The sequence below is a fragment of the Cervus canadensis genome, chromosome 1 (assembly GCF_019320065.1).
Source record: "Cervus canadensis isolate Bull #8, Minnesota chromosome 1, ASM1932006v1, whole genome shotgun sequence".
NCBI lineage: Eukaryota > Metazoa > Chordata > Mammalia > Artiodactyla > Cervidae > Cervus > Cervus canadensis.
This window is the reverse complement of record NC_057386.1, coordinates 10,373,327-10,394,505: the sequence shown is the minus strand read 5'-3', so window position 1 is coordinate 10,394,505 and position 21,179 is coordinate 10,373,327. Positions and strand designations below refer to the sequence as shown.

Sequence of the window (21,179 nt, the reverse complement as noted above, 5' to 3'; positions counted from 1 at the left end):
GGGGTGTTGGAAGGCAAAGGACATCCCGCCCAGTACTGACCTCCCAACAGCCACAGGCCGCTGGCAGGACGGCAGGCTGCACCTAACAAGCAGACAGAACAGCAATGTCCACTCCCTGTGTCTCGGGCCCTCAGCCCTGTCCCAGTGCTTTCCTCCCCCATCTCCCCACTTTATGGCTGAGAAGGCCAGGGCCCAGTAGAGGAGATAACTGGCCCAAGACCACATAGGCTGGCTGAGGAACCAACCCAGGACTGGTCCCAGGTCTTCCAGGCTCCACGCTGAGCGAAGGGAGAATTTCCCATCCAGTTTGTCTTTGGCAGGAAGGATGTAGCCACGCCCCAAACATGCCTGATGCGGCCATTCATGTTTCAGTACTTAAACACACATGTGTGTGCGTGCTGCCGTGATGTGTCCTCCAGTATCCTCAGTCTCTTTAGAACTCTCCTTCCTGTATTTTTAGTTGGCTGCTTGTCAGTCAAGCAACATTTGGAAGCCCTATGTGAGTAAATGCCATGTGATTGGTACGTGATAGAGGATAAAGAGATGCTTTCTGGGGACTTCCCTGGTGGTCCAGTGGCTAAGCCTCTGTGCTCCCAATGCAGGGGGCCCGGGTTTGATCCCTGGTCAGGGAATTAGATCTCACATGTCACAACTAAGACCTGCACAGCCAAATAAGTAAATAAAAATAAATATTTTTTTAAAAGAGAGAGATGCTTTCTACTGCTGCACAAGAGATAATTTAGTATAGTGGTCAGGGCACAGCATGGCCTTGAGCAATGACTGGGCCTCTCTGGGTGTCAGCTGTCACATCTGAAAAGTGGGCATGCTAGCAGCGATGTAGTGGGGACGCTGTATCTATCTTTAGGACCTAAACTGCTCTGTACGTGTTGGTTCTTACTTTATCCTGTCCTCTAGGCTTTGTCTGGGCAAGGTACAGTTAGTAAGGTCAAGGTAACAAGTTGACCTATATGTAGACTGGTTAGCTTTTTGGAAACAAAGCAGAACTCAGAAACGCCCAGTGTAGTGAAGCTGGCTTCGTGGACCAGCCTGCATGATGTCCCCCATGCCCTGGCTGGCTACCTGGCTTAGGAATGGGCGGAGGCTGTGGGGGCGCAGGACGTTAGTCCTCGTGACCAAGCGAGCAGCCCCTGAGGCCACTGTTGCCCTGAGACCCAGAGGCTTAGCCAGCTCGCTGCAGAGCTCTGTCCAATCTAAAGTGGCTTTGAAACAGCCCCTCGCTCTCCATGGTCCAGAGTGGCACTCATCTCCCCATGTGTGGGCAGAGGCAGGCTTCGTCAGAAGCTGCATCTGTGCTGAGGGCTCTGTGGACAAAACTCAGCTGCCAGTGGCAGGTTTGGGTGGTTAAGGGCCTGAAGCTGGTGACATGCAGACGGAGTTGGTGGCAGACTAGGGTAAAAGTGATCTTTGTCTTCCCCAGTCACAGTGGACCTGTTGTGGCCATGGCTCTCTGAATGCCCCCTCCTACGTTATTCATTCTTTAAAATCAGGAGCCTGGGGCTCCCAGAACATCCTGGTTGCCCAGGTTTCCTTCTTTTAAGCAATCTTTTTGTCTGACAATCAAGGAGTCTTCACAAGGGCTTGAAGAGCACCTGGCAGCACTTTAAGTAGGCGCCACAGGACGTGAGAGTTCTGAGGAAACTTCGCTGCTAGCGGGGCCAAGCGTGTGACTGTGCGGGGCGAGTGCCACGGCTATGCCAGCTGGCCGACGCTCCCACCGGGTGGATTACACAAGATCGGCTTGTTTGTTCTTCCTCGAACCCCTCAGGCAGATTTCTGGACTTCAGCTTTACCAAGTAGGAAGACAAAAAAACAAAACAAAAACTTACTTCCCTGAAACCCGAAGCCCTGTTGGTGGGGAGGGAATGCTGCCCAGATGAAGGGGCCTTTCTGGGTCTAATGTTGGTTTCTTTTTTAAATATTTATGTATTTTTGGCTACTCTGCTCAGCTTGCGGGATCTCAGTTCCCTGATCAGGGATTGAACCAGGTCCACAGCAGTGAAAACCTGGAATCCTAACCACTAGGGCACCGGGGAACTCCCGTTGGGTCTTTGTGGGCTTTGCCTTCTCTCAGGGTCCCTGAAGACAGAGCATATCACGTCGTGAAGCAGTGGAACAGCCCAGCTTCTCCCAGGGGTGACTTTAATGAAGAGGCAGTAGATATGGGGAGGGAGGTTGCCCCAGGTACAGTACAGAGGTCACCCCCGCCAACCAGGTCAGAGATGGAAATAGGACAGGAATTCCACAGGGAGACGTCATGAACAGGCACTTTGGAAGCAAAGCGGCCAGCCTTCTACCCACTCTATTGATGTTCTTAAACTTATTCCACAAACTCTTCATTATCCTCAATAATGCAGCTCTGTGGCAGGGTTTCCTTCCTTCCCACCTGATGGTCTGCATGGCCTTTGCAGGGGCTGGCCAGTCCTACAGCTGATCCAGCATGGGCATCCTGCCTGATGTGAGCCAGGAAGATGAAGGAAAGATAAGAAAATATCATTTGGAGTGGGGGGAACTGAGAAATTCTAAGTCAGAAACCCATTGGGTTTTTTTTTTTAGTATTATTACTGGGATAAAACACAATTTACTATCGCAATCATTTTTGGAGTTTTTAAAATTTTTTTAATTGGAAGAAAATTGCTTTACGATGTTGTGCTGGTTTCTACCACACAACAATGTGAATCAGTCATAATTATATATATATATCAGTCATGATTATATATATATTATATATGTATAAATATATTATATATATATGTTTATATGTATATATATATCCGCCCTCTTGAGCCTCCCTCCCCTCCTGCATCCCACTCCTCTAGGTCATCACAGAGCGTCAGGCTGGGGCTTCCCACGTTATATAGCAACTTCCCCCCATCTCAACCATTTTTAAGTGTACAGTTTGTAATATGAAGTACATTCACACTTTTGTGCCATCACCCATCTTTAGAACTCTTTCATCTTGTAAAACTGAAGCTCTATTCATTAAACTCTTAACTCCACATTCTCTTTCTCCTCCAGCCTCCAGTAACCTTAATCTGCTCTGTGTCGCAATGAATTTGGCTCTTCCAGGCACCTCATTTAAGTGAAATCCTACAGTATGTGTCCTTTTGTGGCTGGCTTACCTCACTGAACAAAAAGTCTTCATGGTTCATTCACACTGTAGCCTGTGTCAGGATTTTGTTCCCTTTTAAGATGGACTAATATTCCATTGTATGTGCTGACCACATTTTACATATCCATTCATCTGATGATGGGCAATTTTTTTTTCATATATTTTAGAGACGTCAGTATTATGAATAATGCTGTTATGAACATTGCTTGACAAATATCTGTTTTGAGTCTCTGCTTTCAATTATTTGGGACCACCTGATTAAAATATCAATGAAAAAAGAAAAGTGTTGGTTGCTCAGTTGCGTCTGACTCTTTGCGACCCCCATGGACTATAGCCCGCCAGGCTCCTCTGTCCATGGATTTCCAAAATATCAATGCCAGGGCCCTTCTTAGAATGGCTCCAGCCAGCCCTTCTGGCTTCCTTATTATTCCTTCTGCTCGTGCCCAGGCTCTTCCTTCTACCCGGAGACACTCAGGACCAACCCCTGTGGCACTGCGCTGGGACTGAACCTTTCCAGGGGCCGCACCCCCTGCTCTGGGTGATGCCTTCCTCTGACACCCCCAATGCTTTGTGACTCTCTGACAGCAGCACCTGGTCCATGTGGTGTTATCATCCACGTGCTCACGGTCCTCAGCTTAGCTTTCCTGAGATCCCCATCCTCTGGGGGGCAGGGGACTGGTTTCTTCATGTCCTCCTTGAATGAAGTCAAGTGTTGTAGAGAAGAGCGACTGATTGACCATAATGAAAGTGAAAGAAAGTGAAGTCGCGCAGTTGTGTCCAACTCTTAGCGACCCCATGGACTGTAGCCTACCAGGCTCCTCTGTCCATGGGATTTTCCAGGCAAGAGTACGGGAGTGGGTTGCCATTTCCTTCTTCAGGGGATCTTCCCAATCCAGGGGTCAAACCTGGGTCTCCTGCGTTGTAGGCAGACACTTTACCATCTAATGATGCTTTACCCACTTTACCATTAATGACTTAAGTCATTAATGAGTCCAGGTGAATAAATGATTACACTATTCTTTTGTAATTGTGCCTCAGTCATTCTAAAATGATGTCTGCAAGCTACTTTTTAAATACATGAACACATGAAGCAAGGTAAGAATCCCCAAGCTGTCAACAAAGACGGCTTCTTTGAGGGCACACTGGTAGGGAGGTGTTGGGAGGGGTGTTTCCACTGCTGATTTTGCACACTAGTATTTTTTAAATTTTTAACCAAAAAAATGAATTTATTTATTGCTTACAATATTAAGTAATAAAAAAGCAAGGAGTATATTTTTAATGTAAAATTATTTATAGTATGAGATCACTTCTATTCCTTCGCTAGGAGGAAAGTTAAACTCAACAATGTAAGAGCAAAATGAATTTCTCTTCCCAGGGTGGTGCCATTTTCCCCATAGTGATGGGTGCCTTTTTCCAGCGTGCATTGCTTACTTGACCTATTAATGCTCTCTGCACTCTTTACTGGCTTTTCTCCCCTCCTCAGGCCTCACCCAGGCTCCCCAAGACAACCCTCAAGAGTGTCTGCCCCCAGCCCCTCAGCCTCCCACCTCTGTGCCCACGTCCCATGACACAGTCACTCCCTGACGTGTCTGCCCCTCGTTCTCCACCAGAATGAAGGTCCAAATGTCTGGCAGCACTCAGCTGTCCCCAGAACAGGGAGGCACTGAGAACTTTGTGTTGAATAAACAAATATTGGCTGAGGTCATGCTTTGTGCCTTTGCCAGGAGTTGTTCAGGCTGAATCAGACAGGGGAGAGAGGGGACACAGGGACTTCTTTTTATTGAGATATCATTCACGTAAAGTAAAACTCACCCTTTATCTATTTTAAAAAAATATTTTATTGTACATTTTGCATGGATTGAAAAACAGAGATCTTTTTTACTTTCTGGCCATGCCACTTGGCATGAGGGATCTTAGTTCCCTGATCAGGGATCGAACCTGCGCCCCCTGCAGGGGGTCTTTACCAGTGGGCCACCAGGGTAAATTTCCAAAATTCACCCTTTAAAACTATACAAAGCAATGGCATTTAGTTCATTCACAAAGTTGTACAACCAGCCCCACAATCTAATTCCAGAATATTTTCATCACTCCAAAACAGAAACTCCGAACCCATCACAGTTAAAACTCACTCCTCCTCCCCTTGGCCTGTAGCAACCACTAATCTGCCTTCTTTCTATGGAGTTATCTGCTCTGGATATTTCATATGAAAAATGAAAGTGAAAGTTCCGTCTGACTTTTTGCAACCCTATGGACTATACAGTTCATGGAATTCTCCAGGCCAGAATACTGGAGTGGGTAGCCTTTCCCTTCTCCAGGGGATCTTCCCAACCCAAGAATCGAACCCAGGTCTCCCGCATTACAGGCAGATTCTTTACCAGCTGAGCTACCAGAGAAGCCTAGGTGTGTGGCCTTGTGTGACTTGTTTCTCTCATTTAGTATGTTTTCACTTAGTATGTTTTCAAGATTCCTCTATGTTGTAGCACGTATCAGTATTTCACTAATTTTATGCCTAACTAATATTTCATTGTATTATATTTATCATAATACTGCATTATGTTTATCCATTTTTCAGTTGATGGACATTTGTGTCATATCCCCTTTGGGGCTACTATGAATAATGCTACTATGCACATTAATTCATATACAAGTTTTTGTGTGGATATATATTTTTAATTTTTTAGGAGTGGAACTGCTGGGTCATATATGGTAAATTTATATTTAACTTTTGAGAAACTTCCAAACTATTTTCCACAGTAGTTGCACTAATTTTTATTCCCATCAGCAATATATAAGGGTTCTAATTTCTCCACATCCTCACTGACACTTATATTTTCCATCTTCGGTTTTTATTATAATCATCCTAGTATGTGAAATGGTACAATATTTCACTGTAGTTTTGACTTGCATTTCCCTCATGGCTAATGATGTTAGGCATCTCTTTATGTGCTTATTGGTCATTTGAATATTTTCACTGGAGAGACATCTATTCAGGTAGATCCATTGTTTAGTTGGGTCAGTTGTCTTTTGGTGTTGTGTTGTAAATTTTTCTTTTTTTAAATATAGTCCTTTATCACATATGTGATTTCAAATGTTTTCTCCCATTCTGTGGGTTGTCTTTTCATTTTCTTATAGTTTCCTTTGAAGCTCAAAAGCTTTTAATTTTGACGAAGTCCAATTTATCTCTTTTTTTCTTGGATTGCTTGTGCTTTTGACGTCACTGAATAAACCACTGCCTAATCCGAGCTCATGAAGATTTATGCCTATGCTTTTTCTAAGAGTTTTATAGTTTTAGCTCTTCCATTTAGATCTTTGATCCATTCTGAGTTAATTTTTTGTAATGGTATGAGGTAAGGGTCCAAATTCAATGTTTTGCACATAGATATCCAGTTGTCCCAGCACCAGTTGTTGAAGACTATTCTTTCTCCCACTGAGTTGTTTTGGCAACCTTGTTGAACACCAATTGACCATCAATGTATGGGTTTATTTCTGGACCATCAGTTCTATTCCATTGATCAATATGTCTTGTCATTATGGCAGTACCTCTTTATAGTGAGTTTTGAAATTGGGAAGTGTGAGTCCTCCAACTTTGTTCTTTTACAATATGGTTTTGGCTATTCTGGGTCCCTTGCATTTCCATATTATGTTTAGACCAGTTTGTCAATAACTCCAAAAAAAGGCAAGTAGGATTTTGTTGGGGACTGTGTTGAATCTATGAATTAATTTGGGGAATACTGCCATCTTAACAATATGAAGTCTTCTAATCTGTAAGCACGGGATGACTTTCCATTTGTTTCAGTTCAGTTCAGTCGCTCAGTTGTGTCTGACTCTTTGCGACCCCATGGACTGCAGCATGCCAGGCCTCCCTGTCCACCACCAACTCCTGGAGTTTACTCAAACTCATGTCCATTGAGTTGGTGATGCCATCCAACCATCTCATCCTCTGTCATCCCCTCTCCTTCTGCCTTCAATCTTTCCCACCATCAGGGTCTTTTCCAATGAGTCAGTGGCCAAAGTGTTGGAGCTTCAGCTTCAGCATCAGTCTTTCCAATGAATATTTAGAACTGATTTCCTTTAGAATTGATTGGTTGGATCTCCTTGCAGTCCAAGGGACTCTCACGAGTCTTCTCCAACACCATAGTTCAAAAGCATCAATTCTTCAGCACCCAGCTTTCTTTATAGTCCAACTCTCACATCCATACATGACTACTGGAAAAACCATAGCTTTGACTAGATGAACCTTTGTTGGCAAAGTAATGTCTACTTTTTAATATCCTGTCTAGGTTGATCATAGCTTTTCTTCCAAGGAGCAAGCGTCTTTTAATTTCATGGCTGCAGTCACCATCTGCAGTGATTTTGGAGCCCAAGAAAAAAAGTCTGTCACTGTTTCCGTTGTTTCCCCATGTATTTGCTGTGAAGTGATGGGACTGGATGCCATGATCTTAGTTTTTTGAATGTTGAGTTTTAAGCCAACTTTTTCACTCTCCTCTTTCACTTTCATCAAGAGACTCTTTAGTTCTTCGCTTTCTGCCGTAAGGGTGGTGTCCATTTGTTTAGGTCTTTTAAAATTTGCCTCAACAATGCTTTTGCAGTTGCTGTGCCAGTCTTTTACTTCGTGTGTGTGTGTGTGTGTGTTGTAAATGGTATTGTTTTCTTAATTTGGTTTTTAGATTGTTCATTGCTAGTGTATAGAAATACAATTAGTTTTTGTATATTGATCCTGTATCCTTAAACTTTGCTGAATTCGTGTATCAGTTCTAACAGGTTTTTGTGTGTGTGTGGATATGAATTCCTAAAGATATTCTATGTACAAAATCATATTATCTGCAAATAGAGATAATTTTACTTCTTTCCTTCAGTCTGGATGCCTTTTTGCTTGTTTGCTTTTCCTTGTCTAATTGCCCTGAATAGAACCTTCAATAAAATAGAAGGGGTGAGAGCAGACATCCTTGTCTTGTTCCTGATCTAAGGGGGAAAGCTTTCAGTCTTTCACCATAGAGTATGATGTTAGCTGTGGGTTTTTATAGATGCCCTTATTAAGATTGAGGAAGTTCCTTTCTATTTTTAGTTTGGTAAGTGTTTTCATCATGAAAAGGAGTTGGATTTTTGTCAAATGTTTTTTCTGCTGCTATTGAGATGGTTGTGTGGTTTTTGTTCTTTATTAATCTGATGTATTACATGACTTGATCTTCATATGTTAAACCACCCTTGCATTCCTGGCATAAATCGCACTTGGTCATGGTGTATAATCCTTTTTAGATGTTGTTGACTTTGGTTTGCTAGTATTTTGTTGAGAATTTTGTGTCTGTCATGAGGGATATTCACTGGGGCCTAGAATGCCATGTTCTTGTGAAGTCTGTCTGGTTTGAGCATTAGAAACTGACTTAATGCAAAGTCCAAAGCAAAACACACCAAAGAGAATGATAAATTTCTAAGGATTTTTCAAGAAATAAAGGAAAATCAGCATATTTTAGGTACCTGTGATACATCAGATACTCTCCTTAGCAGCTTCCCTAAAGTCAAGGGGAAACAGGGAAACTGGCTCTTGGAGAGTGAAAAGAACAGAAATAGAGGCTAGAGAGCAGGTAACCCAGAGGGAGGAACCCAAGAAGGCAACTGCATGGAGAGAGGGCCTTATAAGATAGAAAGGATGTGAGTTGTCCAGTTTGCCTGAGATATAGTGGGAACATATAAAGGGGTATAACTTGATTGAATAATGTCCTCCTAAATCCATATCTGCCTGGAACCTCAAAACTCGGCTTTATTTATAAAGAACATCTTTGCAAATGTAATTAGTAATGATGAGATCATTCTGGATTAGAGTGAGTCCTAATCCAATGACTGGTGCCCTTATAAGAAAATAAAACAGAGACACAGAGATCCACACCCAGAGGGAAGAAGGCCATGTGAAGACAGAGGTAGAGACTGGAGTGATGTGTCACATGCCAACGAAAGCCAAAGACTCCACCAAAAGCTGGAAGAGGCAGGTAAGGATCATCCCCAAGACCTTCACAGGGAGCTTGGCCCTGCTGACACTTTGATTTCGGACTTCCGGTCTCCAGAACTGCGAGAGAGAAATTTCTGTTGCTTGAAGCCATACAGTGTGATGCAGTGATACAAGGAGGTGTGGGCAAAAATGAGATGATATTACCTTGCACCAAGTTGAGGACTAGGGCTTCACTGGTGGACAAAACCTGATTGCTGGCAGTTTCAGATCCAGGAACATGGGGCAACAGGGAGCAGTAGGTATGTTTTCAGGGGCATTCTTTAAGAGATAGTTTTTAAAATAGGGTTTTGTTTTCCTCTCTATCTTCCTTTATTTTCTTTTTAAGTCATTGCCTTTGTCTCTGGAAGTCACATACCATAGGAGTCAGGAATTTGAGCTTTGGATGAGCCATGCCTGGTCCATCCCTGCTCCGCCATTTACCACCTGTGAAATTTGAGGATGATGCTCCTGGTCTCAGTCTTCTTCGCTATAAAGTGGGGTTAATAATATCTCCTTCATAGTGTTAGTATGAGAAAACCTTTAAAGCAATCAGCAGAGCTCCTGGCACACAGGAAACCTCAAATAAATGGTAACCGAGATAATGATTGGTTATTGATACCTCACTTTTTCCTTTTTTCCTTTTCAAAATTATCTTTATTGGTTTTACAATATAAAGGCTCATATGGACTTCTTGTTTAAAAAAAGATGGACGATCAACTTATTATTTCTGAGTATCAAAGTGATACATTATTCTTTTTAGAAAATATGTAAGATAAAGAACAAGATGAAAACAAACTGTAATGCCACCTAGAGATGATTTTTATTGTCATTTTGGTGTAGTTTTCTATTTACCTATTTATGTAGATATAAAATATTTATAAATATACATTATATACAAAACTATATTGTATCATATTTCATATAATTTTCACCCTACTTTCTTGATTCAACATAATAGCATTTTCTTTCATCATTAAATACTTTAATAAAATGTTTCATACTAGCTTAATGGTATTGTATCATATGCATGTACCACAATATATTAAAATATCCCTGGGACTTCCCTGGTGATCCAGTGGCTAAGACTGCACACTCCCAATGCAGGGGGCCAGTTAGGGAACTAGATCCCAGATGCCACAACTGAGAGCTCATATGCCGCAGATAAAAAACCCCATAAATAAATAAATAAAATATTTTTAAAAGCTTAAAAAAATAAAATATTCCTTATTGTTAGAAATCTGGTAATCATATTGAGTATTGGTATTTTTTACAACTTTATTGAAGTATAATTGAGTTACAATAGCTGCATGTATTTAAAGTGCACAGTTTGCTGAGTTTTGACATATGTGTACACACTGAGGTTTCCATTTCCATTTCTCTTGTGATCAATAATGTCTTATTTGCCACCTTATTTGGCGAAGTGTCTTTTCAAATCTTTTGGCAATTTTAAACTTGTGTTGTTTGTTTTCTTTTTACTGGGCTTTGAAGGATCTTTATATATTCTGAATATAAATCCTTCATCAGTTATATATCTTACAAATATCTTTTCCCAGTCTCTGGCTTGACTCTATTTTTTTAGCAATGTCTTTCAAAGAGCAGAAGTTTTTCATTTTAATGAAGTCCAATTTTCACTTTTTTCTTTTATAGATCATGCTTTTGGTATCACATCTAAGAAATTTATCTAACAACACTATTGAATTTTAAGAGGTTCCTCATACATATTCTGAATACAAGTCTTTTATTGGATATGTGTGTCATGAATATTTTCTGCCAGGCTGTGGGATGCATTTTTGTTTTCTTTAATGATGTATTTTGAAGAAAAGAGTTTTCAGTTATCTAATCTATTATTTACTTTATGTTTTGTGCTTTTTGTTTTTTAAGAAAACTTAGCCTATTCTAAGGTCACAAAAATATTCTTTTATGGATTCTTCTAGTTTTACAGTCTTAAGTATTATATCTAGGTCTGTGATCTATTTTGAGTTAATTTTTGTTTATAACATGAAGAAAGTGTTGATGTTAATTTTTTCATATATTCGGGTATCCAGTTGATCTAACAACATTAGTTGAAAAACTGTTCTTTTCTCCATTAAATTGTTTTTGCATTTTTGTCTAATTTTTTTTTGTCGATTATATTTGCCTATTTTTGGGCTCTCTGTTTTTTTCCATTAATTAAAAAATTTGCTCTTTAACCAATACCAAACTAAACTGATTACTGTAGTTTTTAATAAGTCCTCCAACTTTCTCCTCTTTTTGTAGTTGTTTTGCTTATTCTAGGACTTTTGTGTTTCCATATGAATTTTAGAGTTAGCTTGCCAATTTCTACCCAGAAAATTTTTCTGGAATTTTGATTGGAATTGTGTTGAATCTGTAGATCTGTTTGGCAAGATTACCATCTTAACAATGTGACCGTTTCAATCTATGGACATGGTATATCTCTTCATTTATTTAGTTTTCCTTTAATCTCTTTCAGTAAGGTTTTATGTTTTTCAGTGTAAAGGTCTTGAATGTCATTTGTTGCACTTATTTTAAATATTTTATATGGGCTTTTTGCTACTGTAAGTGGAATTTTTTATTTATTACATTTTCCAACTATGTGTTACTAGTCTTTAATAATGCAATTAATCTTTCTACAATAACCTTTTATTTTTTTAACTCTGTTAAATTCACTGATTAGTTCTGAGTTGCTTTGTAAATTCCGTGGGATTTTTTTCATGTAAACAATTATATCATCTACATATAGGGAGTTTTACTTCTTCTTTTCCAATATTTATGAGATTCAGTTTCTTTTCTGTCTCTTACAGAGCATCAGTTCAGTTCAGTCGCTCAGTCCTTTCTGACTCTTTGCAACCCCATGAATCATAGCACGTCAGGTCCCCCTGCCATCACCAACTCCCAGAGTTTACTCAAACTCATGTCCATCGAGTTGGTGATGCCATCTAGCCATCTCATCCTCTGTCGTCCCCTTCTCCTCCTGCCCCCAACCCCTCCCAGCATCAGGGTCTTTTCCAATGAGTCAACTCTTCGCGTGAGGTGGCCAAAGTACTGGAGTTTCAGCTTCAGCATCAGTCCTTCCAATGAACACCCAGGACTGATCTCCTTTAGGATGGACTGGTTGGATCTCCATGCAGTCCAAGGGACTCTCAAGAGTCTTCTCCAACACCACAGTTCAAAAGCATCAATTTTTCGGCGCTCAGTTTTCTTCACAGTCCAACTCTCACGTCCATACATGACCACTGGAAAAACCATAGCCTTGACCAGACGGACCTTTGTTGGCAAAGTAATGTCTCTGCTTTTTAATATGCCATCTAGGTTGGTCATAACTTTCCTTCCAAGGAGTAAGCATCTTTTAATTTCATGGCTGCAATCACCATCTGCAGTGATTTTGGAGCCCCAAAAAATAAAGCTTGAAACTGCTTCCACTGTTTCCCCATCTATTTCCCATGAAGTAATGGGACCATGCCATGCCATGATCTTAGTTTTCTGAATGTTGAGCTTTAAACCAACTTTTTCACTCTCCTCTTTCACTTTCATCAAGAGGCTCTTTAGTTCTTCTTCACTTTCTGCCATAAGAGTGGTGTCATCTGCATATCTGAGGTTATTGATATTTCTCCCGGCAATCTTGATTCCAGCTTGTGCTTCTTCCAGCCCAGCGTTTCTCATGATGTACTCTTCATATAAGTTAAATAAGCAGGGTGTCCTTACAGAGCATAGAGCCTCCCAATCATAGGGGGAAAAAATTCAATCTCCTACCACTGAGTGTGATGTGAACTGTAGAATGTCTGCAGGTGCCCTCTATCAGTTTGAGATGTCCTTCAATTCCTAGTTTGCTGACAGATTTTCTTCTGAATGAGCATTGGACTTTCCTCAGAGGCTTTTTTTGTGTCTATTCACATTAAGTGTTTTTTGTAGGTAACTATGGCTGTTTTCTTAGGATCAATACCTGGAAAAGAAAGTAAAGGGTCAAAATACATAAACATTTTTAAGGCTTTTGCATTCGATTTCCAGATTGCCATTGAGAGAAATTTGGCCAGCGTACAGTGCCCCCAGCCATGCAAGAGTACTTCCCCAAATCCTTACCTACACTATATTTTATAACCTTTTAATTATTGCCAACTTCATAGACCTCCCCCTAAATTGTATCTTGCTTCCATTTGCATTTATTTCATTACTCTGAGTATGAAGATGTTATTGGTTATTTATATTTATTCTCTAGTGATTGTTTTTCATGTCCTTTTGCCATTTTTTTTCCTGTTGGGCACTCATTTTTAAAATTTTTACATACCTTTTTTCATACTAAGGATATTAACCCTTATCATATATATGTCTTAGTTTGTTCTTTGGGTTTTCATTTTTTTATCAGATTTTATTTTTTAGAGCAGTTTTAGATTCATAACAAAATTACGAGGAAAGTACAAAGATTTCCATACGCCCCCTGCCCCAACAACATGCAAAGCCTCCCCATCACCAACATCCCCACCAGAGTGTTATGTTTGTTACATTTATAACAGTGACACTTCATTATCCCCCATAGTTTACATTAGGATTCATTTGGTGTTGTACATTCCATGGGTTTTAACAAATGTATAATGACATGTATCCGCCACTATAATATCATACAGAGTAGTTTCACTGCCCTAAAATTTTTGTGCTCCACCTATTCACTCCTTCATAGTCCCAATCTCTGACAACCATTGATCCTTTTACTACTATCTACATAGTTTTGCCTTTTCCAGAATGTCATAGAGTTGGAATCGTATAGTGTGTACCCTTTTCATATTGACTTATTTCACTTTTCTCCATACCTTTTTCATGGCTTGATAGCTCATTTCTTTCTCTTGCTGAGTAATATTCCATCATCTGGATGTACTGGTTTGTTTATCCATTTATCTGCCAAAGGACATCTTGGTTGCTTCCAAGTTCTGGCAATTATGAGGGGCCACCAAAGGGCAGCATTAATTTCAACCTCCCTCCCCCAGTCCTCCCCACCTCTACTCCACATGCACACAGCAGGATTTCTAAAATCACATGCCCTTCCCAAGGCGCTGTGTCCTGCGCACCCCATGGGACAGGCTAAGGTTTACAGAAACCAGATCCAGGACGGACACTCACTCTGGCAGAGTCCAGGGTGAAGGCTTCTGCTGCCCTGCTGTGGTGGAAGGACTGGGGCCCTAAGGGGAAGAACCCTGGAAAGAGGGCCCCACACACACCTTCCGGCAGCAACTTGCCTCTAGGCAAAAGTCTGCTTTAAACCCTTTTACAACTCCTGCGGGGAAAATTATTTGCATTAATTAATTGACTAATTAATTCCAGTCACTATACTTGGAACCTACAGCTGGGGTTCCATTGACATACTGTTCAACTGACTCAAAAGGCTTAGAAGGAACAAAAGCAAGAGCCAACTTAGAAGTTTGGATATTTAAAAATGTTAGAGTCTGGCCGCAATGTCTCTTTGACCTTGAGAACCACAATTCAATAATTTTGGAGGAAGGGAATTCCCAGGCAGTGGTTAGGACTATGCTTCCACTGCAGGGAGCCTGGGTTGGATCTCTGGCTGGGGAACTAAGATCCCACATGCCTCGAGGTACAGCCAAAAAAACCCCCAAAATAATAATTTTGGATGTTTCTTCCCTCCTGTTTGAGCTTTTTCTGAAAACAGATACTTCCCGTTATGTATCAGTTACCTATAGCCCTATAATGGAGGACTCCAAAACTTAGCAACTTAAAACCACTGCGTTTAATTTGTTCGCAGTTCTTCTGGCTGGACTGGGCCAAGTCTAACCATTCTACTGGGCACTCTGGGGCTTTCTCAGGCAGCTGTCACCAACTGGGGGCTCAGCCAGGTACAGGGTCTGACATGGACTTGGTCCATGAGGTTAGGAGACTGTGGTGTGTCAGCTGGATCTCTCTCTCCTTGTGGTCACTCATTTGTAGCTGTGCTTCCTTACATGGTGGTTCAGTTCAGTTCAGTCGTTCAGTCGTGTCTGACTCTTTGCGACCCCATGAATCGCAGCACACCAGGCCTCCCTGTCTATCACCAACTCCCGGAGTTTACTCAAACTCATGTCTATCGAGTCAGTGATGCCATCCAGCCATCTCATCCTCTGTCGTCCCCTTCTCCTCCTGCCCCCAATCCCTCCCAGCATCAGGGTCTTTTCCAATGAGTCAACTCTTCGCATGAGGTGGCCAAAGTATTGGAGTTTCAGTTTCATCATCAGTCCTTCCAATGAACACCCAGGACTGATCTCCTTTAGGATGGACTGGTTGGATCTCCTTGCAGTCCAAGGAACTTTCAAGAGTCTTCTCCAACACCATAGTTCAAAAGCATCAATTTTTCGGCGCTCAGCTTTCTTCACAGTCCAACTCTCACATCCATACATGACCACTGGAAAAACCATAGCCTTGACCAGACGGACCTTTGTTTGGTGGTAGGAGTGTGCCAAGCGGGAGAATGCAGAAGCCTCTTGAGGCCAGGCTTTGGAGCTCACAGGATGTCACTCACACCATATCCTATGGATTAAAGCCACTCAAAAGACCAGCTCAGACTCAGAGGTGGAGGAATGGACACCACCCTAGGAATCTGAGGCGATATTTAAACTCCCAACTCTGTGCCTGACATTGCTGTGATTGTCAGGTAGACAACACATCTGCTATGTTTTGTGATGACAGAGTTGAGTTTTCTTGTTCGTTTCTGTTTTTGCATGTCGGTGATCCTCAGAAAAAAAATGCTGTATTTCTTAGAGTTTAGCATCTTCTAATTGTACCTATAAAACAGTTTTAACTTCTAGCATATTGAGAGTTATTGCCCTAAATAAACCTTCCTTATAATTTTAATGTACCACACATAATAATTTTATGAACAAGCCAGGTTATATGCAGCACATATGAATATTCTTAAAACCAAAGTGCTTTGCATGTGTAAAAAGATAAAAAAATAAAAATTATACATATTTCAAATTTCCCAAGATTTTATTTCCATTTTTTTCTATGACTTTAAAATTCCCAGACATTTAAAATTTTCATCCCAGGTATGGGTATTAAATCTCTGTGTCCTGTGCCAGGCCTGTGCTGGGAGCTGGAGATGCAGAAGAGCAAATGAGATACAGCCCTTAACCCCATGGCAATGGATCTTGAGGCAGAAACAGATGTGGCCCTTGGTGACCTAGATGACTGTACAGACATCTGCTACTACAGGCCCGAAATAACGAGAACCAAAGCTTCCATCAACTTTGCTCCAGTTTGAATGGTGGAACCCCAGCTGTAGGTCCCAACACAAGGTCTTGAATTAATCAATCAATCAATTAATTAATGCAAATAATTTCCCCCACAGGAGTTGTAAAAGGGTTCAGGCAGACTTCTGCCGGGGGGCAAGTTGCTACAGGAAGGTGTTGTGGTCAGGCAGCCCTCTCTCTGGGGCTCCTTCCCCTCAGGGCCTCAGTCCTTCCACCACAGCAGGGGAGCAGTAGCTTCAGCCAGGACTCTGCCAGAGCCGGTGTCCATCCTGGATCTGGTTTCTGCAAACCATGGCCTGCCCCATGGGGTGAGCAGCACGTAGCATGTTGGGAAGAGCATGCAGATTTTAGAGGATCGTGCTATGTGTGTGTGTGTGTGTGTGTGGAGTGGCGGTGGGGAGGGCTGAGGGAGGGGGGCCTGGAAATAATGCCACCCTTTAGTGGCCCCTCTCTGGCTGGGCTTGGAGGTGAGCCCGGATGGGCCGGCCCAGTCGGGAAGCATGCCAAGCACATGCTCTCTGGCCACTGCGGCCTCATTGTTCAATAAGCAGATTATGAAATGCTGCGAGAAGCTGCATGGTGGGGGGCTGTCTTCAGCCCTGCGGCCTGCCTTGTTTTGCAAACAATCATTGCACAGTGCAGCCCGGTCAGGGTCCCCTCGGGAGGACAGGGAATCCGTCAGCCTTTTTGGGGCTGAGTTTGTCGTGTGGCCGCGTGCTTCAGCTTGTCTGCCTTCCTCCCCGTCCGGCTGTCTGTCTTCACCTGAGTCTGTTTCCTGGGAGACCCCGGGTGCCCCTCAGAAATGGGAGGACTTGGCTCCACCCACCTCCTTAGGCAGGTAGGGAAGAACAGCACACCAGGCCCAGTGCTATTCTAGAAGCAGCAAAGGTTCTAAGGCCAGTCTTCCTCTTTGAGGAGTTTCCGAATTAGACAGATGGTGCGTGAACAATCCCGAGTAGCTTCCTTTGGAGACCTGGTGCCCATCTGAGGAAGAGGTGCCTTCATATTAATTGCCTCCGACACTTTTATGTTCTTGGCTTAAACAGGAAAAGCGGGATAAAGCGACTGCAGTCTTAGCTCTGCAGGATGTTGGGGTTGGACCGTTGTTTGCCTTTACTCTGACTATATTTTAGCAGTCATCTGCTAGAGTTTACTATGAAATCTCAAGAGACAGCATTTTACCTGCAGTGTAGCTGATTCCATGAAATAAAATATTTTGCAACCGAGGGTCCAAATAAAACAATGAATTTTTTAAAGAGGCAGAGTAAAAGAATGGGGTGGTATTGCTGAACTTTGACCTGAGAGGCCATTGAATACACTGGTGACTATGTGCGCCACAAAGCTTGGGTTCAAATCCCAGCTCTACCACCTGCTAACTGTGTGACCTTGGACAAGTTACTTAACCTTTCTGAGCCTTAGTTCCTGTTCTGTACAATGGGGATAATAACCACTCATTTCCTAGGATTATTGTGAAGATTATATGTGATAAAAAGCACGGGCAAGTGGTTAACACAGAGCCAGGCTCAACTAAGTGTTAACTGTTAGTATTAATAGCATTACAGCCGAAATGTTTCCTTATGGAACCAATATTTTTTCAGGAAAATACTGAACCAGTGTGAACCCAAGTGGAAGACCCATGCTGTCTAAAATGGTCATGAAACAGGCTTCTTTTAGCAAGCCTTGAAAACCAGGGTGCCCAGCACCAAGCACTGTTCATTCTACTAGAAGGCCTGTTATTATCTTCACTTTGCAAAGGAGGAAACAAAGGTTCAGAGAGGCTTGCTAACTTCCCCCAGGGTCACACAGCAAGGGCTCAAACCCAGTCAGTAGGCCCTCAACTGTCATTATGACAGCCTAGTGCCTTTACAGAGGTAGGACAGAATTTGGTCACAAAAAGTGCTGTGATGGGATTCATTCATTCATTCATGGCTGTTCATGGAGAACCTCTCTGTGCACGATGTGCTCCGGTTTGTCTCTGAGCAGACACACATGTTTAAACGGTTTCCCCAAGCCCTCCCTGCCCTTCCCCCCATGACTGCACGACAGACACGTGTGGCCCTCACATAACTTGCTCCACCAGCTCCCCATCCAGCGTGGATGCCCACCTGCAGTTCCCGGATGGCAGCGGCCTCCTGCAGCCCCCGCGCTGGGATGAGCCGCAGAGGGCCGGCGCCCTGGAGCAGATCTGTGGCGTGTTCCGAGTGGATTTGGGCCAGATGCGCTCCCTCCGCCTCTTCTTCAGGTGAGGCCCTCTTGGCCATGTCCTGGAAGCTGCCTGTGCGCTGGCCGTGTTCCCAGGGGTCCGTGCTTGGGTCTAGGAGCCTGACGTTCCCAACCGTCTGCTTCCCAGCATCATTAGTGCCCTCTCGGCAGTGCCCCATGATGGCTGCCCCGCGGGAGCCGGGTCTGGGTAGCTCCCAAACTCTTTCCTCTGCCTTCAGCGTGATGGTAGCAGCTGTTGCTTGCAGCTCTGGTTTGGGGGAAGATGACAAACCAGGGCTACACAGACAGCAGTAGCTGCAGGCAGCTCCCGGTCACCCAGTCAGAGGCCCAACTGCTCCATGCATGCTCAGGACAGGCTATGGCTTTCTAGAGGGAGGCACCATTTCCTTCATGATGGGGGACCATCCCTTTCAGTCCCCCGCCTAACGGCCACCTCATGTCTCTCTTCCTGAAAGCTGCAGGACAGCACCAGCCAAAGACCAGTGCTTCAAAGAAGCAGTTGTGTCTCTGGGGGGGGGGAGGGTCCCAGGCCCAGAGCCCCATCCCGCCTTTCAGGGAAGGGCAGTCAAGGTCGGGCGATGGCCCCGAGGCATATATAGTGGATTTCCCTGGAGGATTTTCCCAGAGTGACTTCTATGCTCGATGGAAAGCCCACTGGAGGGGAGTCCCTTAGTGCCCACCCATCTGGGTTCCAAATCTGATTCCATGTCAGGGCATCCACCCCTAGGAGATGGATGATATGATATCATGATATCTCCATGATATCCAGGACAGAAGGGAGGATGTGACCTGGCCAGCAGGGGTGGGGACTGAAGGCTGCTCTGGCAGATCTCCCGGGGGCGAGGACAGTCCCACCTGGAGCCTCCCCAGGAGGGAGCTGCTTTGCCTTCTTCAGCAGAGGGTGATGGCTTCTGTGGGGGCATAATTCTGTCTGCTTCCTGCCAGCAGCCAAACTCCTGGGGGACTTTCTGTTTCCTGCCTCTGAGGTCAGGTGATAGCGGCCTCGATTATACTTGGAAATAAAAACCCATGTTTACATATTCATGGGTCTGTTCTCTCCCCCCCCCCATCCAATGGTCGCTCAGCGATGAGGCCTGCACCAGTGGCCAGCTGGTCGTCGCCAGTCGGGAAAGCCAGTACAAGGTGTTCCACTTCCACCACGGTGGCCTGGACAAGCTGCCTGACGTGCTTCAGCAGTGGAAATACTGCGCGGAGACGCACCTCAAAGACCAGGTAGCCAGGGAGTGGGGAATGGGTGCTGACCTCCCCTCATGAGGAGGCCCTGACGCCACCCGGGAGACATCTGGCTGCTGAGACCACCCCCGTCCCCTCCCCTCCCTTCCTGCCTCGCCTCCAACCAGGCCCAGGACACCCACTCTCTTCCTTGAAGTCCCAGGCCTCAAGGGTGTGACCTGTGGTCACTGGGGGCCAACAGAGCAGCAACTTTGGGTTTAAAACATGTGCCCAGGCTTCTGGTAAATGCAGTACTCCGCACTTGAAAAATCATGTTTTGACAAGGCTTCCTGCCATATTTTCCTCAATCTACATACAAATGTAATAAGAGCTCTTTAATTATCTGTTTAAGATAGTGTATGTGCTTATTAGAAACGGGCTGACTTTAAAATTCCTTTCCTTCCCACAGAGCCTCCTGCTGGCTTCCCTTATTACAGTAGCATGGCTTTTTTTTCCCCCTACATTGAACAACCTTTGATTTTTGAATTAAATGTCAGCTGCAGTTTTGCCCTGGATCCGTGACTGCCCGTGGAGACAACCTGACAGGCGGGCTCCCCGCTCGCAGAACAGCCATCCCTTTGTATGTGGCCAATCACATGTAATTTATTGCAGGCCCTCCCGGCAGAGGGAAGTTGGCCGTCCCAGGCATTAATTCCGTCTTTGCGGCGGGGCCGGAGGGAGAGTGGGGGGGAGAGGCGGTCGGTGGGAGTGGGCCGGGAGCCGGGAGCGCGAAGGGGGACCATGGTAAGCGGACGGTATTTTCATTTTAATTGCGTCTAATTACACTTGCCATTTAGGGGTTTGTATGCGGGGGAGAGGCGTCCCTCTCCTTTCAGAAGAGGGGAGGGGGGAAGGCGTTGACATCCCGCGAAGAGCGCGGGCTGGCTTCGAAAGCCGAGCGTCTGAGCAACTGATACACACCCCCGACCCCCCGCCCCGACGGTCCTCGCGTCCAGCAGGTCGCCGACGAAAAGACGTGTATGCAGTTCTCCATCCGGCGTCCCAAGCTGCCGTCTTCCGAGACGCACCCCGAGGAGAGCATGTACCGACGGCTGGACGTGGCGGCCTGGCTCCGCCACCTGAATGCTCTGGGGCAAGTGGAAGAGGAGTACAAGCTCCGCAAGGTGAGGCCCGGCGCGCCCGCGGGCCCAGCGGCTTTGAGGCCAGGGGTCGGGGCCGCGCCCACGGGCCGCCGCCTCCGGCCGGGTTTCGGGGGCGGGGGACGGTCCGTCCGCTGACGCCAGCGCCTGTGTGAACGCGCCGGATAGAGCGATCAAAGCCGCTGCGATGAAAAAGCAACCTCCGGAGCGGGTTCTGGGTACCCCGCGACAGCGTGTATAGAAGAGCTCGCAGCCCGCGCCCGCGATTCCAAAACCGGGAT

The 21,179-nt window shown here is 44.4% G+C and overlaps 1 protein-coding gene across 6 annotated transcripts in view; it reads left to right on the top strand.

The window, feature by feature from the left end:
• Positions 1-21,179, top strand: part of TBC1D16 (TBC1 domain family member 16) — an 88,784-nt gene that overhangs the window by 54,342 nt on the left and 13,263 nt on the right. For 5 of the 6 annotated variants that reach the window (XR_006268444.1, XM_043462560.1, XM_043462556.1 and 2 more), the window contains 3 exons: positions 18,423-18,584; positions 19,651-19,798; positions 20,755-20,922. Coding sequence is in view for 5 of the 6 variants with exons in the window: in XM_043462560.1 (XP_043318495.1) it covers positions 18,423-18,584; positions 19,651-19,798; positions 20,755-20,922 (478 nt within the window). In the remaining variant the exon portion in view is untranslated. The remainder of the gene's footprint in view (positions 1-18,422; positions 18,585-19,650; positions 19,799-20,754; positions 20,923-21,179) is intronic. The other variant, XM_043462548.1, reaches the window with a different exon arrangement.